This window comes from Erinaceus europaeus, chromosome 2 (assembly GCF_950295315.1).
Source record: "Erinaceus europaeus chromosome 2, mEriEur2.1, whole genome shotgun sequence".
Lineage (NCBI taxonomy): Eukaryota > Metazoa > Chordata > Mammalia > Eulipotyphla > Erinaceidae > Erinaceus > Erinaceus europaeus.
The window spans coordinates 5,121,768-5,137,158 of NC_080163.1; the positions used below are offsets into that span (position 1 = coordinate 5,121,768).

Here is a 15,391-nt window from a genome sequence, read left to right on the forward strand (position 1 = left end):
TATTTCTATAACTATCTGTCTATATTTATATATATATATATATATATATCTGCCCATTTTTTCTATTGTTCTGCCTTCTCTTCCTTTCTAAGTCAGAACCATACCTGTTACTACTTCTGAATGTCCTTCCTTTTTTTCTCTTCTGTCTCTGGGTCCTAATGGAATTGGGTTTCAGAGTCCACTATTTATCTTCCCTTAACATCCCCTCCCCCCAGTATGGATCAAAAATTCTTTCGGGCTTCTGTAATTGCTTTTCCACTGGACATGAGCACTGACAGGTGGATCCATACCCCCAGCCTATCTCAATCTTTCCCTAGTGGGGTGGCTGGAGAGGTGAGGTTCCTGGGCTATTTGGAACTGAACCTGGTGCTCCTGAGGCATGGAAGTCTTGTTTATTACCATTGTGCTATTTCCCCAGCCCAGGACTCCAGTCTTGCAAGATGGCTGCCTCCAAACTTGCTCAAGCAAACAGCCCTGTTCCGGAGGAACACAGTGTATTGACTGTTCCAGAGGAAAGAACAGGGGAAATAATTCTTCTAGATAATTATTATCTTTTTTTTTTCTTTTCTAGGACAGTAAACTAAGGACTCTGACAGAGACATTACTTTCAAAACAACGGGCCACACATCTTGATAGTTAGGAAGACAATCCACACACTATTTTCTTATACTTCTATTTTATTTCCTTTATTGAGGGATTGATGGTTTACAGTTGACAGTAAAATACAGTAGTTGGTACATTTGTAGCATTCCTCAGTTTTCCATATAACAATCTAACCTCCCACTAGGTCCTCCTCTGTCATCATGTTCCAGGACCTGAACATTCCCCCCACTCCAGAGTCTTTTACTTTGGTGCAATACACCAACTCCAGTCCAAGTTCTGCTTCATGTTTTCATTTCTGTTCTTATTTTTCAACTTCTGTCTCTGAATGAAATCATCCCATATTCATCCTTCTTTTTATGACTTATCTCATTTCACATGCTTCCATAAAGCTACATCTAAGAGGAGGTGAAAAAGATGAATTCATCATTTTTTTCCATAGAATTTTTTTTTCTCTATTGGGGGATTAATAGTTTATACTTGCCAGCAAAATACAGTAGTTTGTACATATGTAACATTGATCAGTTTTCCACATAACAATTCAACTCCCACTAGGTCCTCCTCTGCCATCATGTTTCAGGGCTTGAACACCCCCCCCCCCCGAGTCTTTTACTTTTGTGCAGTACACCAACTCCAATCCAAGTTCTAATTAGTGTTTTCCCTTCTGATCTTATTTTTCAGCTTCTGTCTATGAGTGAGGTCATCCCATATCTCTTTCTGGCTGATCTCACTTACCATGATTCCTTCAAGCTCCATCCAAGATGAGGTGAAGAAGGTGAATTCACCATTTTTAATGGTTGAGTAGTATTCTGTTGTGTATATAGACCACAAGTAACTCAGCCACTCATCTGCTGTAGGACGCCTGGGTTGCTTCCAGATTTTGGCTATTACAAATTGTGCTGCTATGAACGTAAGTGTACACAGGTTTCTGTGGATGGGTGTGTTTGGTTCCTTGGGATCTGTCCCCAGGAGAAGAATTGCAGGGTCATAGGGCAGGTCCACTTCTAGTCTTCTGAGAGTTCTCCAGACTGTTCTCCACAGGGGAATGCAGTTACTCTTTTATCTGATATCCACAAGAAATCCACAGAGGATTTCTTTCAGCTCTCAGTCACTGAAACAGACCAGCCTGTTACAGCACCTACCTGGATGTGTGAAGACCCCAAGAAGTCAGCAGTACTCTGGCCTCTCCCTGTCAGGCTCTCTCATGACAAACGGTGCTTCCAACAAAGGCAACTCCACACCCCTCAGCACCATCTAAACATTTCCTCAGGAGCTTCACAGGTGGTGAAGCCTTGCTGAAGGCATCTCTCTCCCTCTCCCTCTCCCTCTCCCTCCCCCTCCCCCTCTCCCTCTCCCTCTCCCTCTCCCTCTCCCTCTCCCTCTCTCTCTCTCATCTCCCTTCCCCTCTCAACACCCCCGTTTCTACTGGGGGGGGGGGAAGGTCAATAGGAGTGCTAGATTCATTGTGAAGGTGCTGAACTCCTAGCCAATAACCCTGATGGCAATTAAAGTAACAAATACGTCTTCCTGGCCCAGTCAGTCCCCTCTGCTCCTCTAAGCCCATTGGGTTGTCAGAAACACCAAGAGGCATTTTTGTGAAGGACATATTGAACTGTAGGTCACGGTGTTTCCGGCAACCCATAGTCCTAACTATAGAGGACAGATGTAATGATTTGATCTGTACACACAGATCTTGGTGTGTGTGTGTGTGTGTGTGTGTGTGTGTGTGTGTGTGTGTGTGTGTGTGTGTAAGGGGGAGGGAGACGTATATTTGCACATTTTAGAAGTTGTACACAGGCAGGATTGGCACACCTGGCCCCAGATTGTCAGAAGTCTATAACAAGAATTTCAGGGTCCCCAGACTGTGGGGACCCCAGGAGCCACGCATCTGGCCTCTGCATCAACTCCACACTCAACTCGTGATTCATATACAGGTGGAGACCCGGGTAAAATGAAGTGCACATGCCTTGCCATACATGTGGCATCAAGGAAGGCTTTGGGCGCACTGACATCATTACTGTCTATCAAACGAGCACCTCTCTGAAGTCATGTACCAGCAACAGGCTCCTCCTATAGGGCCTCCCCAACCCTGCACCCATCCCGGTTGCCAGGTCTGCACCCCAGAGGGAGAGGCCATGTGGGGCTCACTCAGGCTCAGGACCAGATAAAGTGGCAGGAACCCCACAAGGTCAGGGTTGGGGGTATTTGAGAAAGGTCAGATGTGTCAGACTAGGAAAGCCAGACTCCAGGGTTTATGAGCATCAGGGCTGGGCTGATGGGGGCCTGACCCTCTGGGTCCTGCAGACAGTCCTGCTTCCTCCCAGAGGCTCTGCAGGCTGCACTGTCAGAGCAGCATCTACTCAGCTTCACTTTTCTTTTCTTTTTTTTTTTTTATTTATAAAATGGAAGTATTGATAAGACCATAGGATAAGAGGGGTACAATTGCACACAATGCCCACCACCCAGAACTCCGTATCCAATCCTCCTTCCCACCATTTGATAGCTTCCCTGTTCTCTATCCCTCTGGGAGTATGGACCCAGGATCATTATGGGGTGCAGAAGGTGGAAGATCTGGCTTCTGTAATTGCTTCTCCACTGAACATTTTGGCAGGTCAATCATACTCCCAGCCTGTCTCTCTCTTGCCCTTGTGCGGTGGGGCTCTGGGGAAGTGGGGTTCCAAGACACACTGGTAGGGTTGTCTGCCCAGTGAAGTCAGGTTAGCATCATGATAGTGTCTGGAACCTGGTGGCTGAAAAGGGTTAAGATATAAAGCAGAACAAATTGTTGATTAATCATGAACCTAAAGGCAAGAATTTTGCAGATGAAGATTTGGGGTCTCCATTTTGGAAAAATCTCATAGGTCTATTTTAGATATATTCCAAGGGGCCCATGACCCTACTAGTGTTTGCTTAAGCTTGACATCTAATATGCAGGTCACTTAAGTTATTGTCTGGGGATGATGATGTCATAGTTGGAAAAAGGACTAGAAAGCTGGATCAGGGAAAAGAGTAGCTCCCAAATGTGGGAAAAGTGTATAAAGATTGTTGACTGTACACCCCATTGATTTGATCTGGGGCCCATATTCAGCATAGGAGCCTATGTGACCTTTGCATCCCTGTAGGTCCGAGCTCACATTCTGTGGTCATAAGTGGGAACGTTCCAGATTGCATCCATTTCAGGACCCATCTTCCTCAGGTGGTAGGTAGAGAATGTCATCCAACCTCCCTTCAGAGGATGGAACAGTCTCTACCATTGTTGATCCACATTGAGGCCAAGGTCTTATGGGGGCCCCCAAAGGGGTCCATTATGTTGTTCCTGACACCTTCACTTTACTAAAGGCTGAGCCAGGGCATTGACTGAATACCAAGGTGGGGCTGGGATTAGATGCTGTGGAGTCAGAGGCAAGAGGGCACCCTAGGGTGGAATATGGGCAGGTTGAGAGTGGGAGGGGCTGGTTGGATTTGCCTTGTGCCAAGGAAAATATGGACACAGTAGGAATGGTGTAGAAAGAGAGTTAGACTAGGGAAGTGGAGTTTCCATGGTGGCTAGAAGTGGGAAGAGTCTTGGATTCAGTTGGATGGACAGTAGGCTGAAGGACTGTGGAGTTGTCTTGGGAGGACTTGATTTTGGGGATTGTAAAGACTTGTTGTTGTTGTTGTGGCATGGGAAATAAGTGAGTTCTGATTTAATATACATTTGGTAGACTTGGTATTGCTCATCCAGAAGACTGTTGGATTAGGGTTTGGTTTGATTATTTATTTATTTATTTATTTTTGCAGAACAGTACTCAGCTCTGGTATATTGTGGTGCTGGGGATTGAATCTGTGTTTTAATTTTTTTATTGAATGAGAGAGGGGGAGAGAGAGAAGAGAAGAGACGAGAAGAGAAGAGAGAGAGAGAGAGAGAGAGAGAGGAGGAGATGGAGATAGGTAGACAGGTTCTATAACCCAAGTATTTTGTATCTTCAGTGCAGGTATTTTGTGGTACACTGGACCTTAGTGTGCCCAGAGTCTTCTTGAGTTTTAGGCTCTTATAGCTTTGGATGGGTCATTTGTGATCTTCTAAAACCCTGGCCTTACCTCTTGGGGCCTTGGCTCAGTCTCTGTCCCCTTGAACAAGGCCCCAGGAGTTCCTGCCCCATTTTACCCAGACACTCCGTAAACTTCCAGCAAGTTCGAGGTTATACAGAACCACAGGCGCTCACACTCCAGCCCTCCCCTAGTCTTGTTTGTGATGGGAGGGTCTATCCACCTCCCAGAAGTGTGGACAGTGCCAACCAGCACCCAGGTGCCAGCCAGGCAGGGGCAGGCCCAGTGAGGATGAGAGTTTTTAAAGGCATCTCCAGTGAGCTCCCAGATCACCTCCTGCTCCTGGAAACTGTCAGCATGTGGGGCCTGGTCCTGAGCCTGGTCCTAAGCCTGGGTGAGTGTTGGGGCTGTGGTGGTGGGGTGCTGAGTCTCTGTGGAGCTCAGCCACTCACTGAGACCCTCCTTTTCCTCTTGGCCACTGCCTTACCCCTCCAGCCACCTTCTGCCCAGACCACAGGCTCTCCTGCTCTCAGTCCCTGCAGTGAAAATTCCCTAGCTGTTCATGAGGCCACTCATGATGTCCTCAAACCCCCCACCCCCCCATTATAGCTCCCACTGCACTACAGGTACCAGAACCTTCCATCTTCACCCAGACAGGAGCAGACAAGCACAGCTAGGACATCAAAGAGATTCGAGGGTCTTGTTAGGTCCCCGTCCTTGTAGATCCCCATGGTCCTGATTACCTCCTCTTACTTCCTAGTTCTCAAGCCTCTGGGTTGTGGCTCTGACTCCCCATGGGTCCCCATGGCTCAATGCCCCCCAATCTCTCCTGCTGTCAGTTCTCCACCCCACCCTCTAAATTGTGAGTCTCTCAGACACTAAACCTACCTCCCAGGGGCAGACACTATCAAGTCTTACGGGATAAGGAGAAAACTCAGTCTATTAGGAAATGAACTAATTTATTTATTTCTTCCTTTCTTTTCATCCTCCTTTTTTTCTTTCACCTCCAGGCTTATTGCTGGGGCTCAGTGCCTGCACCACGAATCCACTGCTCCTGGAAGCTATTTTGGTCTCTTTTGTTGCCCTTGTTGTTTGATGTTGTTGTATTGTTGTTGTTGCTATTATTGTTGTTGTTATTGATATCATTGTTGTTGGCTAGGACAGAGAGAAATGGAGAGAGGAGGAGAAGACAGAGAGGGGGAGAGAAAGACAGACACCTGCAGACCTGCTTTTTTACCACTTGTGAAGTGACCCCCTCCCTGCAGGTGGGGAGCCAGGGCTTGAACCAGGATCCTTACGCCATTCCTTGTGCTTTGCGCCATGTGCGCTTAACCTGCTGCACTACTACCTGACCCTCTTGAACTAATTTCTTTCTTTTTAATGTTTTGTTATTATTTATTTATTTATTTATTTATCGCCACCAGTGTTCTCAATGGGGCTCACTGCCTGCATGACAAATCCACCACTCCTTGTGACCATTTCTTCCCCTCTTCCTTCCTCTCTCCCTTTCTTTCTTTCTTTCTTTCTTTCTTTCTTTCTTTCTTTCTTTCTTTCTTCTATAGATAAAAATGAGAAGAATTGGAGAGGAGTGAGAAGGAGAGAGGAAGAGAGACACTTGCAGCACTCTTCCACTGCTTTTGAAGCTTCCCTGTAAGGCGGAGGCCTGAGGCTTGATCCCGGGTCCATGCACATGATAATGTGTAAACTCACCCGGCTTGCTACAGCCCAGAACCAGACTAATTTCTGTTCTGTTTTTCACTTTATTAACATGAGTGAGATCACTTGGGTGTGTGCTGTGCCAGGAGTCAAATTTGAGAACTCACACTTTTATGTTCGGTGCTCTAATCCAGAGCACTGTGCTCTGGCTCACAGAGCACCAGCTTCTACGTATGAAGACCCAGGCCACAGTTCCTTTCCTGGCACCGTTGCAGAAATGATCCCCAAAGCACAGACATGAGCCAGTCCTTGGTGAGAGAGAGGAGTTTATTACACGGGTGTGTAGGAGTCTCCAGATCTCTCGGGGAAGTTCTCCCGCACCTCCAAAAAGCACACAGTTTTATTGAGGTCGCCCTCCCCCAAGGGGTGGAGGGAGCAGGTTTGCTTCACAATTACAGAGTAGGCAGAGCAGACAAAGATGACCGTTCACGTAATTGCTATACATCTTCCTTATCTGTGGCGTTGGTAAAGAAAGGGGAGAACTAGTGCCTGGTGTGTATCAGGCTTGAGACAACTGTAGTTCCCCTAGTCATCTCTCACCTTTAGCATGGATGTCTCGGGCCCATTAGCTTAGGAATGCGGAGGGGAGGAGGGTTTGGCAACTACAGCCACTGTTTTAATTGCCTGAAGAGCAAACACAAAGGAAATGCAGGTCTTGGGCTTGATGTCTCTGAGAGGAACGGCACTTCTCCACCAGGCGCATAGATCAAAACATCCACATAGGGTCATTCAGGAGAGCATGCACTGTGTCTGTCCACCTATCTCCCATAATACACCACCTGAACCAGTGACAAGGCCTGTGCCTTGGCTACCCCCTGGCTCCCTTCTCTCTTATTTTTCTTTCATAATTACAAGTTTTGAAACTCTCCAGCCACAGACCCCTGAGCACTTCCCCAGTTTCCCTATTCCAGTGAATGATCATCTCCCCGGAGTGGTCAGGTGCTGGTTCCAGCCCCTTCCTGGCACCCCCTCTCAGGCCCTTTCCTTCCTCTCATGAACATCCTGCATTACTGACCCCCTCCTCCCTGACCCCCACGACCGCCACTTGCTGCTCCAGATTCTGTGTGTTTTTTCCAATCTCATATGTGGGGGTTGAGGGTCACCCCACCCAGGACCACCCACTCACCCACAACCCCAGGGTCCTTCCTAAGACCCCTGGCCATCTGCCTGTGTTGGGTAGTATGCCAGGTCCCCCAGTTTAAAGCTTCTGTCTCTAATCCTGCTTAACTAAGCACCCGCATGCCTGCAGGGCACTGGTTTGATCCCACTTAAAGCTGCGGTCTATTTACATAAACCACTGTTAACTAAGCACCACCCTGCCTCCAGGGCGTTGGTTTAATCCCCACTGGCTCACCATGCCTTTTTGCTCTGCCCCCTCTCCTTGTCACACCCTGATTTTCACCAATCTCTTTTTTCGCTCCACTCTCTCTACATCACATCCTGTTTCCACCCTGCTTGCTGAGTATATATATAGCTGCTTTTCTGAGTAAACACACTTGGAATTGCTTTCTGGCTCCACGAGTTCCAGAGTGTATGAGTTCCTGATCCCTCTTCCACGCAGCAGCCTAGGTTGGCTCCAGTTGAGTTCTCTCCAACCCAGAGAGCACTTGCTCAGGAAGAAGCACCCTCAGGCTATCCCAGCATGCCTGGACCCCCAGCCCTGTCCCTGCCTCTGTCATCATGGCCAGGCCTCCTGACCCAGCTTCCTGTCCACAGGTGCAGTGCCCCCCACCCAGTCCATAGCACCCCAGAAATGTGCGGAGCTTCTCCGACCCTGGACAGCGCTCACGAGAAATTTCAGTGACTATGCTTGCGGGGGTGTCTTGGTGCACCCCCAGTGGGTGCTCTCCACAGCTCACTGCCAACCCCAGTGAGTAGGGGTGGGGTCTGTGCTCCCAGAGGACTGAGGAGTCAGGGTCCCTCCCAGGGTCACCTAGGGGAAGGGCAGGGCTAAGGGAGGGAAGGAAGGTACTGGCTTGGATGTAGGAGAGGCAGGGCTGGGGTGTAGGGGACAAGTCCATGGACACTTGGGGGCAGGATAGGGCAGGATGGGGAGGCGGAGGGGAAGCATCTGGGAGAAAGGATGGAGGGAATGTCCAGGTGGGAGCTCACTGGACATGGGTTCAACCTGGGGTCAGTGGGAGGAGGTGAGTGTCAGGGGGCAGGATCCTGGGCTCAAATGCACAGTGGTGAGTGTGAGGGGCTCCAGGTCCCCACTCTGTGTGTGTTTGTCTGTGTGTCTATGTGGCATCTGCCTGTGTTTGTCAGCAGGGGTGTGTGTGTGTGTGTGTGTGTGTGTGTGTGTGTGTGTGTGTAGCTAACAAGCAACCCCTCAGGGCAAATTTTTGAGGTTGTCTTGATATCTTCACTGCCTTTACCCCTCAGCTCTTGCTCCCAGTCATCAAGTTCTGTGGCTTCTTGTGGGAAATGAGCAGGATACCTTACCCCACCATTACTGGGGTCTGGTCCTTGTCAGTTCAGGGAGGCTGCATCTCCCCACCCCCACACTCTGACCCCTCCACCCCCTTGTCCTGCTTCTGCCCGGCTGGGACACAGCTCTGTGTCCCCATGAAGCACTGCAGTCAGGCCCTTGCCCCCCACAACCCGGCACCCCACTCACAGGGCTCCACCCCCTCTGGGCTGCCCCTCCCCCAGCCACACCCCTAGGGCCACACCTGCCATGCCCACTGCCCCTCCCCTCACTGCACCTGCTCAACCTCACCTGTCCCAGGTGCTCTCCTCCCGTGTCACATCAGCCCCCACCCCCACCCCACCTGCAGACCTGCTTCACCGCCTGGGAAGCGACCCCCCTGCAGGTGCTTTAATGTTCATTTCTCTAGTGAGAAGTGAGTGTAAGTTTTTTTTTCTTCATGTCTGCGGGTCATCAGAATGTCTTCTATTGAATACCGTCTACTCAGACCTCTTGCCTACTTTTTATTGGGTTTCTTGCTGCTTTTCTTTTTTTGTAGGGTGAAGGGAGAAAAGTGGACACTGCCCATTAGTTCCGAGGGCAGAGGCATGGGGCACAGGCTGCTGAAGAAGCCACGGAGTGTCTGCTGATCTTTATCAGAGACTTAACCTTTCTTCCAGCTCAGCTTTGCCCCACTGTCTCGGCTTCTTCAGCACAGCGTAGCCTGCCTCTGCTTGTCAGCTGGCCTCTGCTGGCCTCCACTTGGCCCCCTCCCTCGGGTCAGCTCCCAACTGCACCATCAGCAGCTCCCAGGGTCGGTACCCCCACGTCTCAGCTGCAGCAGAGCCCTTGCAAGGTCCTCAAATCCCAGACTGTTCCAGCGTCTCCCGGTTCTCTGGGGGAGCCTCTCTCTGCCTCCTATATATGGGGAGAACCAAAGTGGCCTCTTGACAGGGTACCATCTACCAACATGAGGTGTTAGGCATCGCCCCAAAGCCACAGAAGATGGCTACTGCTTGGTTCTCTCCCCAGGCACCTGCGCTCCCAGGCAGGAATGACTGATGCCTGAGGCGGGAAGGCCTGGCTGAGTCCAATTTCCCCACAGTTGTTGTGAGTTGTATGACTTTCTTTTAAATTTTTAATTTTTTAACATTTTATTGGTCACTAATAGTATGTTACAAGATTGTAAGACTATCAATGTACAGTCCCACGCCCAGCACCCAAGTTCTGTGTCCTCACGCTATTAAAGATAACCACCAGAGTTCTCACAGGCCTTATAAACAGTTTGCTTGTCACTGTTTTTCTTTCTTTTTTGCCAAGTTCATGTGACTCAGATCTCAAGATTCTATATATGAGTGAAACCATCTGGTCGTTGTATTTTGTATGGATTTATTTATTTATTTTTACCATTGACCTTTTTAAAAATAATTAAAAATATTTATTTACTTTTCCCTTTTTGTTGCCCTTGTTGTTTTTCATTGTTGTTGCAGTTGTTATTGATGTCGTCCTTGTTGGATAGGACAGAGAGAAATGGAGAGAGGAGGGAAAGACAGAGAGGGGGAGAGAAAGATAGACACCTGCAGACCTGCTTCACCGCCTGTGAAGCGACTCCCTGAGCCGGGGCTCGAACCGGGATCCTTAGGCTGGTCCTTGCGCTTTGCGCCACCCGCTGCACTACCGCCCGACTCCCACCTTTTTTTTTTTTTTTTTGCCACCAGGGTTATTGCTTGTGCTCGGTGCCAGCACTACAAATCTACCGTTTCCAGTGTCTATCTCCCCACTACCCGTTTTTTTCTATTGTATTTGATAGGACAGAGAGAAATTGAGAGGGAGAGAGAAAGAGAGACACCTGCAGCCCTGCTTCACCACTTGGAAAGCTTTCCCCCTGCAGGTTAGACCCGGGGCTCGAACCAGAGTCCCTGCGCATTGTAACATGTGCGCTCAACCAGGTGCGCCACCACCCTGCTCCCTCATTTACTCTTTTAAACCCTCCTCGTTGTGTTCATGTTTGTTGCTTTTGACAATGCCACACCATTCATTTCCTTTCTAACTGTCTCCGTTTCCCCAGGAATGTCAATCCTTTAACCTCTCTCCTCGGTTTATCCGATTCTCTTGAGGAGTCTCTTCCCATTTATCCCCCTCCCTTCCATCTTATCTCTTCTCCCACTCTCGTTCCCCTTCTTGCAGGTGGATGTCCATGTATTTTGTGGGTCTGCGCAGCATGTGGGCTGGAGGCCCCATGAAATACCAGATTTTCTCAAAGGTGACAAGATTCCCGCACCCTCAGTTCAAGGAGAGTCTCCTGAGCAATCACCACCACGAGACAAAGGAGACCTACAGTCACGACCTTCTGCTGATCCGCCTGCCAAGGCCGGCCCGCCTGGACTCCAAAAAGCAGGTCGTGGCCCTGCCCAGCCAGGAGCCTCAAGCTGGGAGCAGATGCTACGCCTATGGCTGGAGCTTCCCGGGGCAAGTTGACTGTGAGTCGGGGCGGGACTGAGCAGCCACTAGCGGGGGGTCGGGGGTGGGGGGCTGGGGGGCTGGGGGCTGGGGGGTGATGGCGGCGGGGGCGGGGCTGAGGGAGGAGGGTTGAGGAATGAGGTGAATTGATCTTTGCCCCCCCCCCCCATTTCTTCCTAGTTTTTCACCACTTTCCAACCTGTTTGGATGTTCAGCTCCTGCCCAAGGCTCAGTGTCCTGTCCACAGGCCGGTGACAGACTCCTTGCTGTGTGCTGGGCCCATGAATGACCAGCGAGATTTCTGCCTGGTGAGAGATTTTCTCTTCACTCTCTCCCTCTCACCCACTCTCCATTCTTTCCATTCAGGTTCGAGGGACTGAACCTGCGACCTCAGAGGCTCAGGCATGAGAGTCTCTCTGCAGAACCATTATACTATCTACCCCCTCCCAGGCTGAGCTTCTCTTTTTATTTTTATTTATTTATTTATTTTTAATATTTATTTTATTTATTCCCTTTTGTTGCCCTTGCTGTTTTTCTTGTTGTAGTTATTATTGTTGTCGTCGTTGTTGGATAGGACAGAGAGAAATGGAGAGAGGAGGGGAAGACAGAGAGGAGGAGAGAAAGACAGACACCTGCAGACCTGCTTCACCACCTGGGAAGCGACTCCCCTGCAGGTGGGGAGACGGGGCTCGAGAGCTTCTCTTTTTAAATATTTTTATTTATTTATTATTGGATAGAGACAGGGAGAAATTGAGAAAGGAGGGGGAGGTAGAGAGGGAGAAAGACAGACGCTTGTGGCCTTGCTTCACCACTTGTGAACCCCTCTCCCCACCGCCCCAGCATATGGGGACTAAGGGCTTGAACTTGGGTCCTTGAGTACTGTAATGTGGTGGCTTAACCAGCCGCGCCACCAACTGGCTCCCCAGGCTGACGTTTTCTTTTTACTTTCTTTTTTCTGCCTCCAGGGTTATTGTTGGGGCTGCCTACATTAAGAATCCACTGTTCCTGGAGGCCATATTTCCATTTTGTTATTATTGCTATTGCTGCTGTTGTTGGATGGGACAGACAGAAATCCACGGAGGAGGGGAAGACAGAGGGGGGAGAGAAAGACAGACACCTGCAGACCTGCTTCACGGCTTGTGAGACTACCCCCCGGCAGGTGGGGAGCTGGAAGCTCGAACTGGGATCCTTGCGCTGGTCTTTTTGCTTAGTGCCATGTGAGCTTAACCCACTGCGCTACCGCCCGGCCCCCAGGCTGAGATTTTTAAACCCACCAGGCATAAGGATTCCTTCCTTCCTTCCTCCCTTCCTTCCTTCCTTCCTTCCTTCCTTCCTTCCTTCCTTCCTTCCTTCCGTCTCTTCCCCTGTTTTGTATTACACTCTTCCCCCACACCCTGTCCACCTGCAGCTCAAGCCCTACACCTGCCCCACCCCCTCCTCCAGGCAGTCAGAAGCAATCACTGAGCATCTCCTGCAGCCGGACAGTGAGCCAGCTCCTGGGAGATGGGGGAGCAGAGGAGGGCATCCCCTCCAGCCCCCACGTGAGGAGGCAGACAGAGTGGGCTCCACAGTGCAGGTGGGGGTGGGGGCTGATGTGACGGGAGGAGAGCACCTGGGACAGGTGAGGCTGAGCAGGTGCAGTGAGGGGAGGGGCAGTGGGCATGGCAGGTGTGGCCCTAGGGGCATGGCTGGGGGAGGGGCAGCCCAGAGGGGGTGGAGCCCTGTGAGTGGGGTGCCGGGTTGTGGGGGGCAAGGGCCTGACTGCAGTGCTTCATGGGGACACAGAGGTGTGTCCCAGCTGGGCAGAAGCAGGACAAGGGGGTGGAGGGGTCAGAGTGTGGGGGTGGGGAGATGCAGCCTCCCTGCACTGACAAGGGCCAGACCCCAGTAATGGTGGGGTAAAGTATCCTGCTCATTTCCCACAAGAAGCCACAGAACTTGGTGATTGGGAGCAAGAGCTGAGGGGTAAAGGCAGTGAAGATACCAAGACAACCTCAAAAATTTGCCCTGAGGGGTTGCTTGTTAGCTACACACACACACACACACACACACACACACACACACACACACACACCCCTGCTGACAAACACAGGCAGATGCCACATAGACACACAGACAAACACACACAGAGTGGGGACCTGGAGCCCCTCACACTCACCACTGTGCATTTGAGCCCAGGATCCTGCCCCCTGACACTCACCTCCTCCCACTGACCCCAGGTTGAACCCATGTCCAGTGAGCTCCCACCTGGACATTCCCTCCATCCTTTCTCCCAGATGCTTCCCCTCCGCCTCCCCATCCTGCCCTATCCTGCCCCTTTCTGCCCTGCCCAGGGGGATTCCCATCTCAAACTGCCTTGCCCTGTCCTCTGTTGGAGAGCTGGCATCTGAGGTGAGCCTAGGGCAGAGGGTCCCAAGGGGACCCACATCCTCCTTCCTGCTGACCCCACTGCAGGGACCCTGCTCTGGACCTGCCCTGCACAGAATCTGAGCCCTGAACTGCACCCCCTGCGCAGGACTTGGGCCCTGGCCCCCTTTATGAGATCCCTCCCTCGGTCACCACCTCTCCTGCAGCTGGGCATCTCGTGGGGTTGAAGAGCCTGGGGGGAGAGCTGAGTCTCCCCAGGTCAATCAGATCCTCTGGCCTCGCCTCGCTGACTGCTGTCCCTCTGTCTGTCTCCCCATTCCCCCCTCTGGCTATAGCATGAAGCAGGCATCCCTCTGATCTGTGATGGAGTGCTGCAGGGCATCCTCACAATGGACCACATTCCCTGCGACAGTTTCACTGGGAAATATCTCTTCACCTGTGTGCTTGAGAACAAGAAGTGGATTGAAGACACTATAGCCCAGAACACTTGAAGGCACCCATCACCCCTCTGTACTGCAAAATAAAATGTGCTTGGTGTTCTCAAGCCGCCTCTCCTTCCTGGTTACAGCATGTCTGTAAACACTGGCTCCGCCGAGGAGATGAATGTCACGTTTCTCAGCTTTCTGACCTTAAGTCCTGTGCCTGGCCCCAGAGGTGCAGGCAGGGCCAGAGGTTTCTCCCACAGAGACACTTTCGAGTCCTTCCCTTCCAAGGGGCACATAGGTTTATATGTTAAGTACTCTTCTTGGGGCAGACATGCCAACACTCAAGCGAAATATCACGCAAATTAATTGTACTGTGATTACCTTCTGAGAAATTGGGACAGGGCTAGAAGATAAATCAGGGCTTCTGGGACTTAAACCCTGGTTCCACGTGGGAGGTGCCTTGGCACTGGGGGAAGCTGTGGTACTGTGACTTCTCCCCACCCTCACCCTGGCCTTCCTTTCCCTTTCAGATTTATCTGAAATAAAATCATGAAAAATCCTAGAAATGTTGAAATCATACATGTTTGAGACCATGATGCAGGAAGGGGGAGAATGGAAGGAAGGAAGGAAGGAAAGAGAGGAGATAACTGTTAAGAGAATTTTGTGAATTTTTTTTTCCTCCAGGATTATTACTGGGGCTTGGTGCTGGCCCTACAAATCCACTGTTCCTGGAGGTCATTCCCCCTCTCCATTTTTGATTAGCTAGGACAGAGAGAAATTGAAAGAGGAGGGGGAGATAGAGATGGGGAGAGACAAAGATACCTGCAAACCTGCTTCACCACTTGTGAAGCATCACCCCCTGGAGGTGAGGAGTCAGGGGTTCGAATCAGGATTCTTGCGTGGGTCCTTGCACTTTGCACTATGTGCGCTTAACCCAGTGTGTTATTGCCAGGGCCCTGTTTGTGAATTTTGGATCCTTACTCTGTTCATTGCCTTGAAGGTTTGCTGTATCCCAGTGAATCAGACTGAATCCTAAATTCTCCCCCCCCTTTTTAAACCACCAGAATTATGCTGGGTTCCATGCCTGCATGACTCTCCCACTCCCAGAGACCATTTTTTCTATTCTTCTGGTAGAGGGTGAGAGACAGAGAGAGGGAGAGAAACAGAGAGGAGAGGAGGTGCAGCCCTGCTCTAACACTGGTGAAGCGTGTGCTCTCCTGTGGTGGCCCAGGGATTGAACACGGCTCCTCAAACACGGTGGTGTGTGCTCTCTACCAGGTGAGCCACTTTCCGTCTCCCTGGACCCTAAGTCCTTCCAGTTGATGCAGACTTCCTGTTTCCAAAATGTGGGTGCAGTGTAATGAAAGGGGGCTTGGGCAGGTGT

General features: G+C 50.5%; 1 protein-coding gene across 1 annotated transcript; it reads left to right on the forward strand.

Moving 5' to 3' along the window:
- The first annotated feature begins 4,920 nt into the window (after positions 1 to 4,920).
- Positions 4,921 to 14,073, forward strand: LOC132537076 (kallikrein-1-like). The gene is made up of 5 exons (XM_060186521.1): positions 4,921 to 5,023; positions 8,062 to 8,215; positions 10,943 to 11,235; positions 11,396 to 11,523; positions 13,918 to 14,073. The coding sequence occupies exons 1-5, from the start codon at positions 4,921 to 4,923 to the stop codon at positions 14,071 to 14,073; spliced, it is 834 nt and encodes a 277-aa protein (XP_060042504.1).
- The last annotated feature ends 1,318 nt before the right edge of the window (positions 14,074 to 15,391 follow it).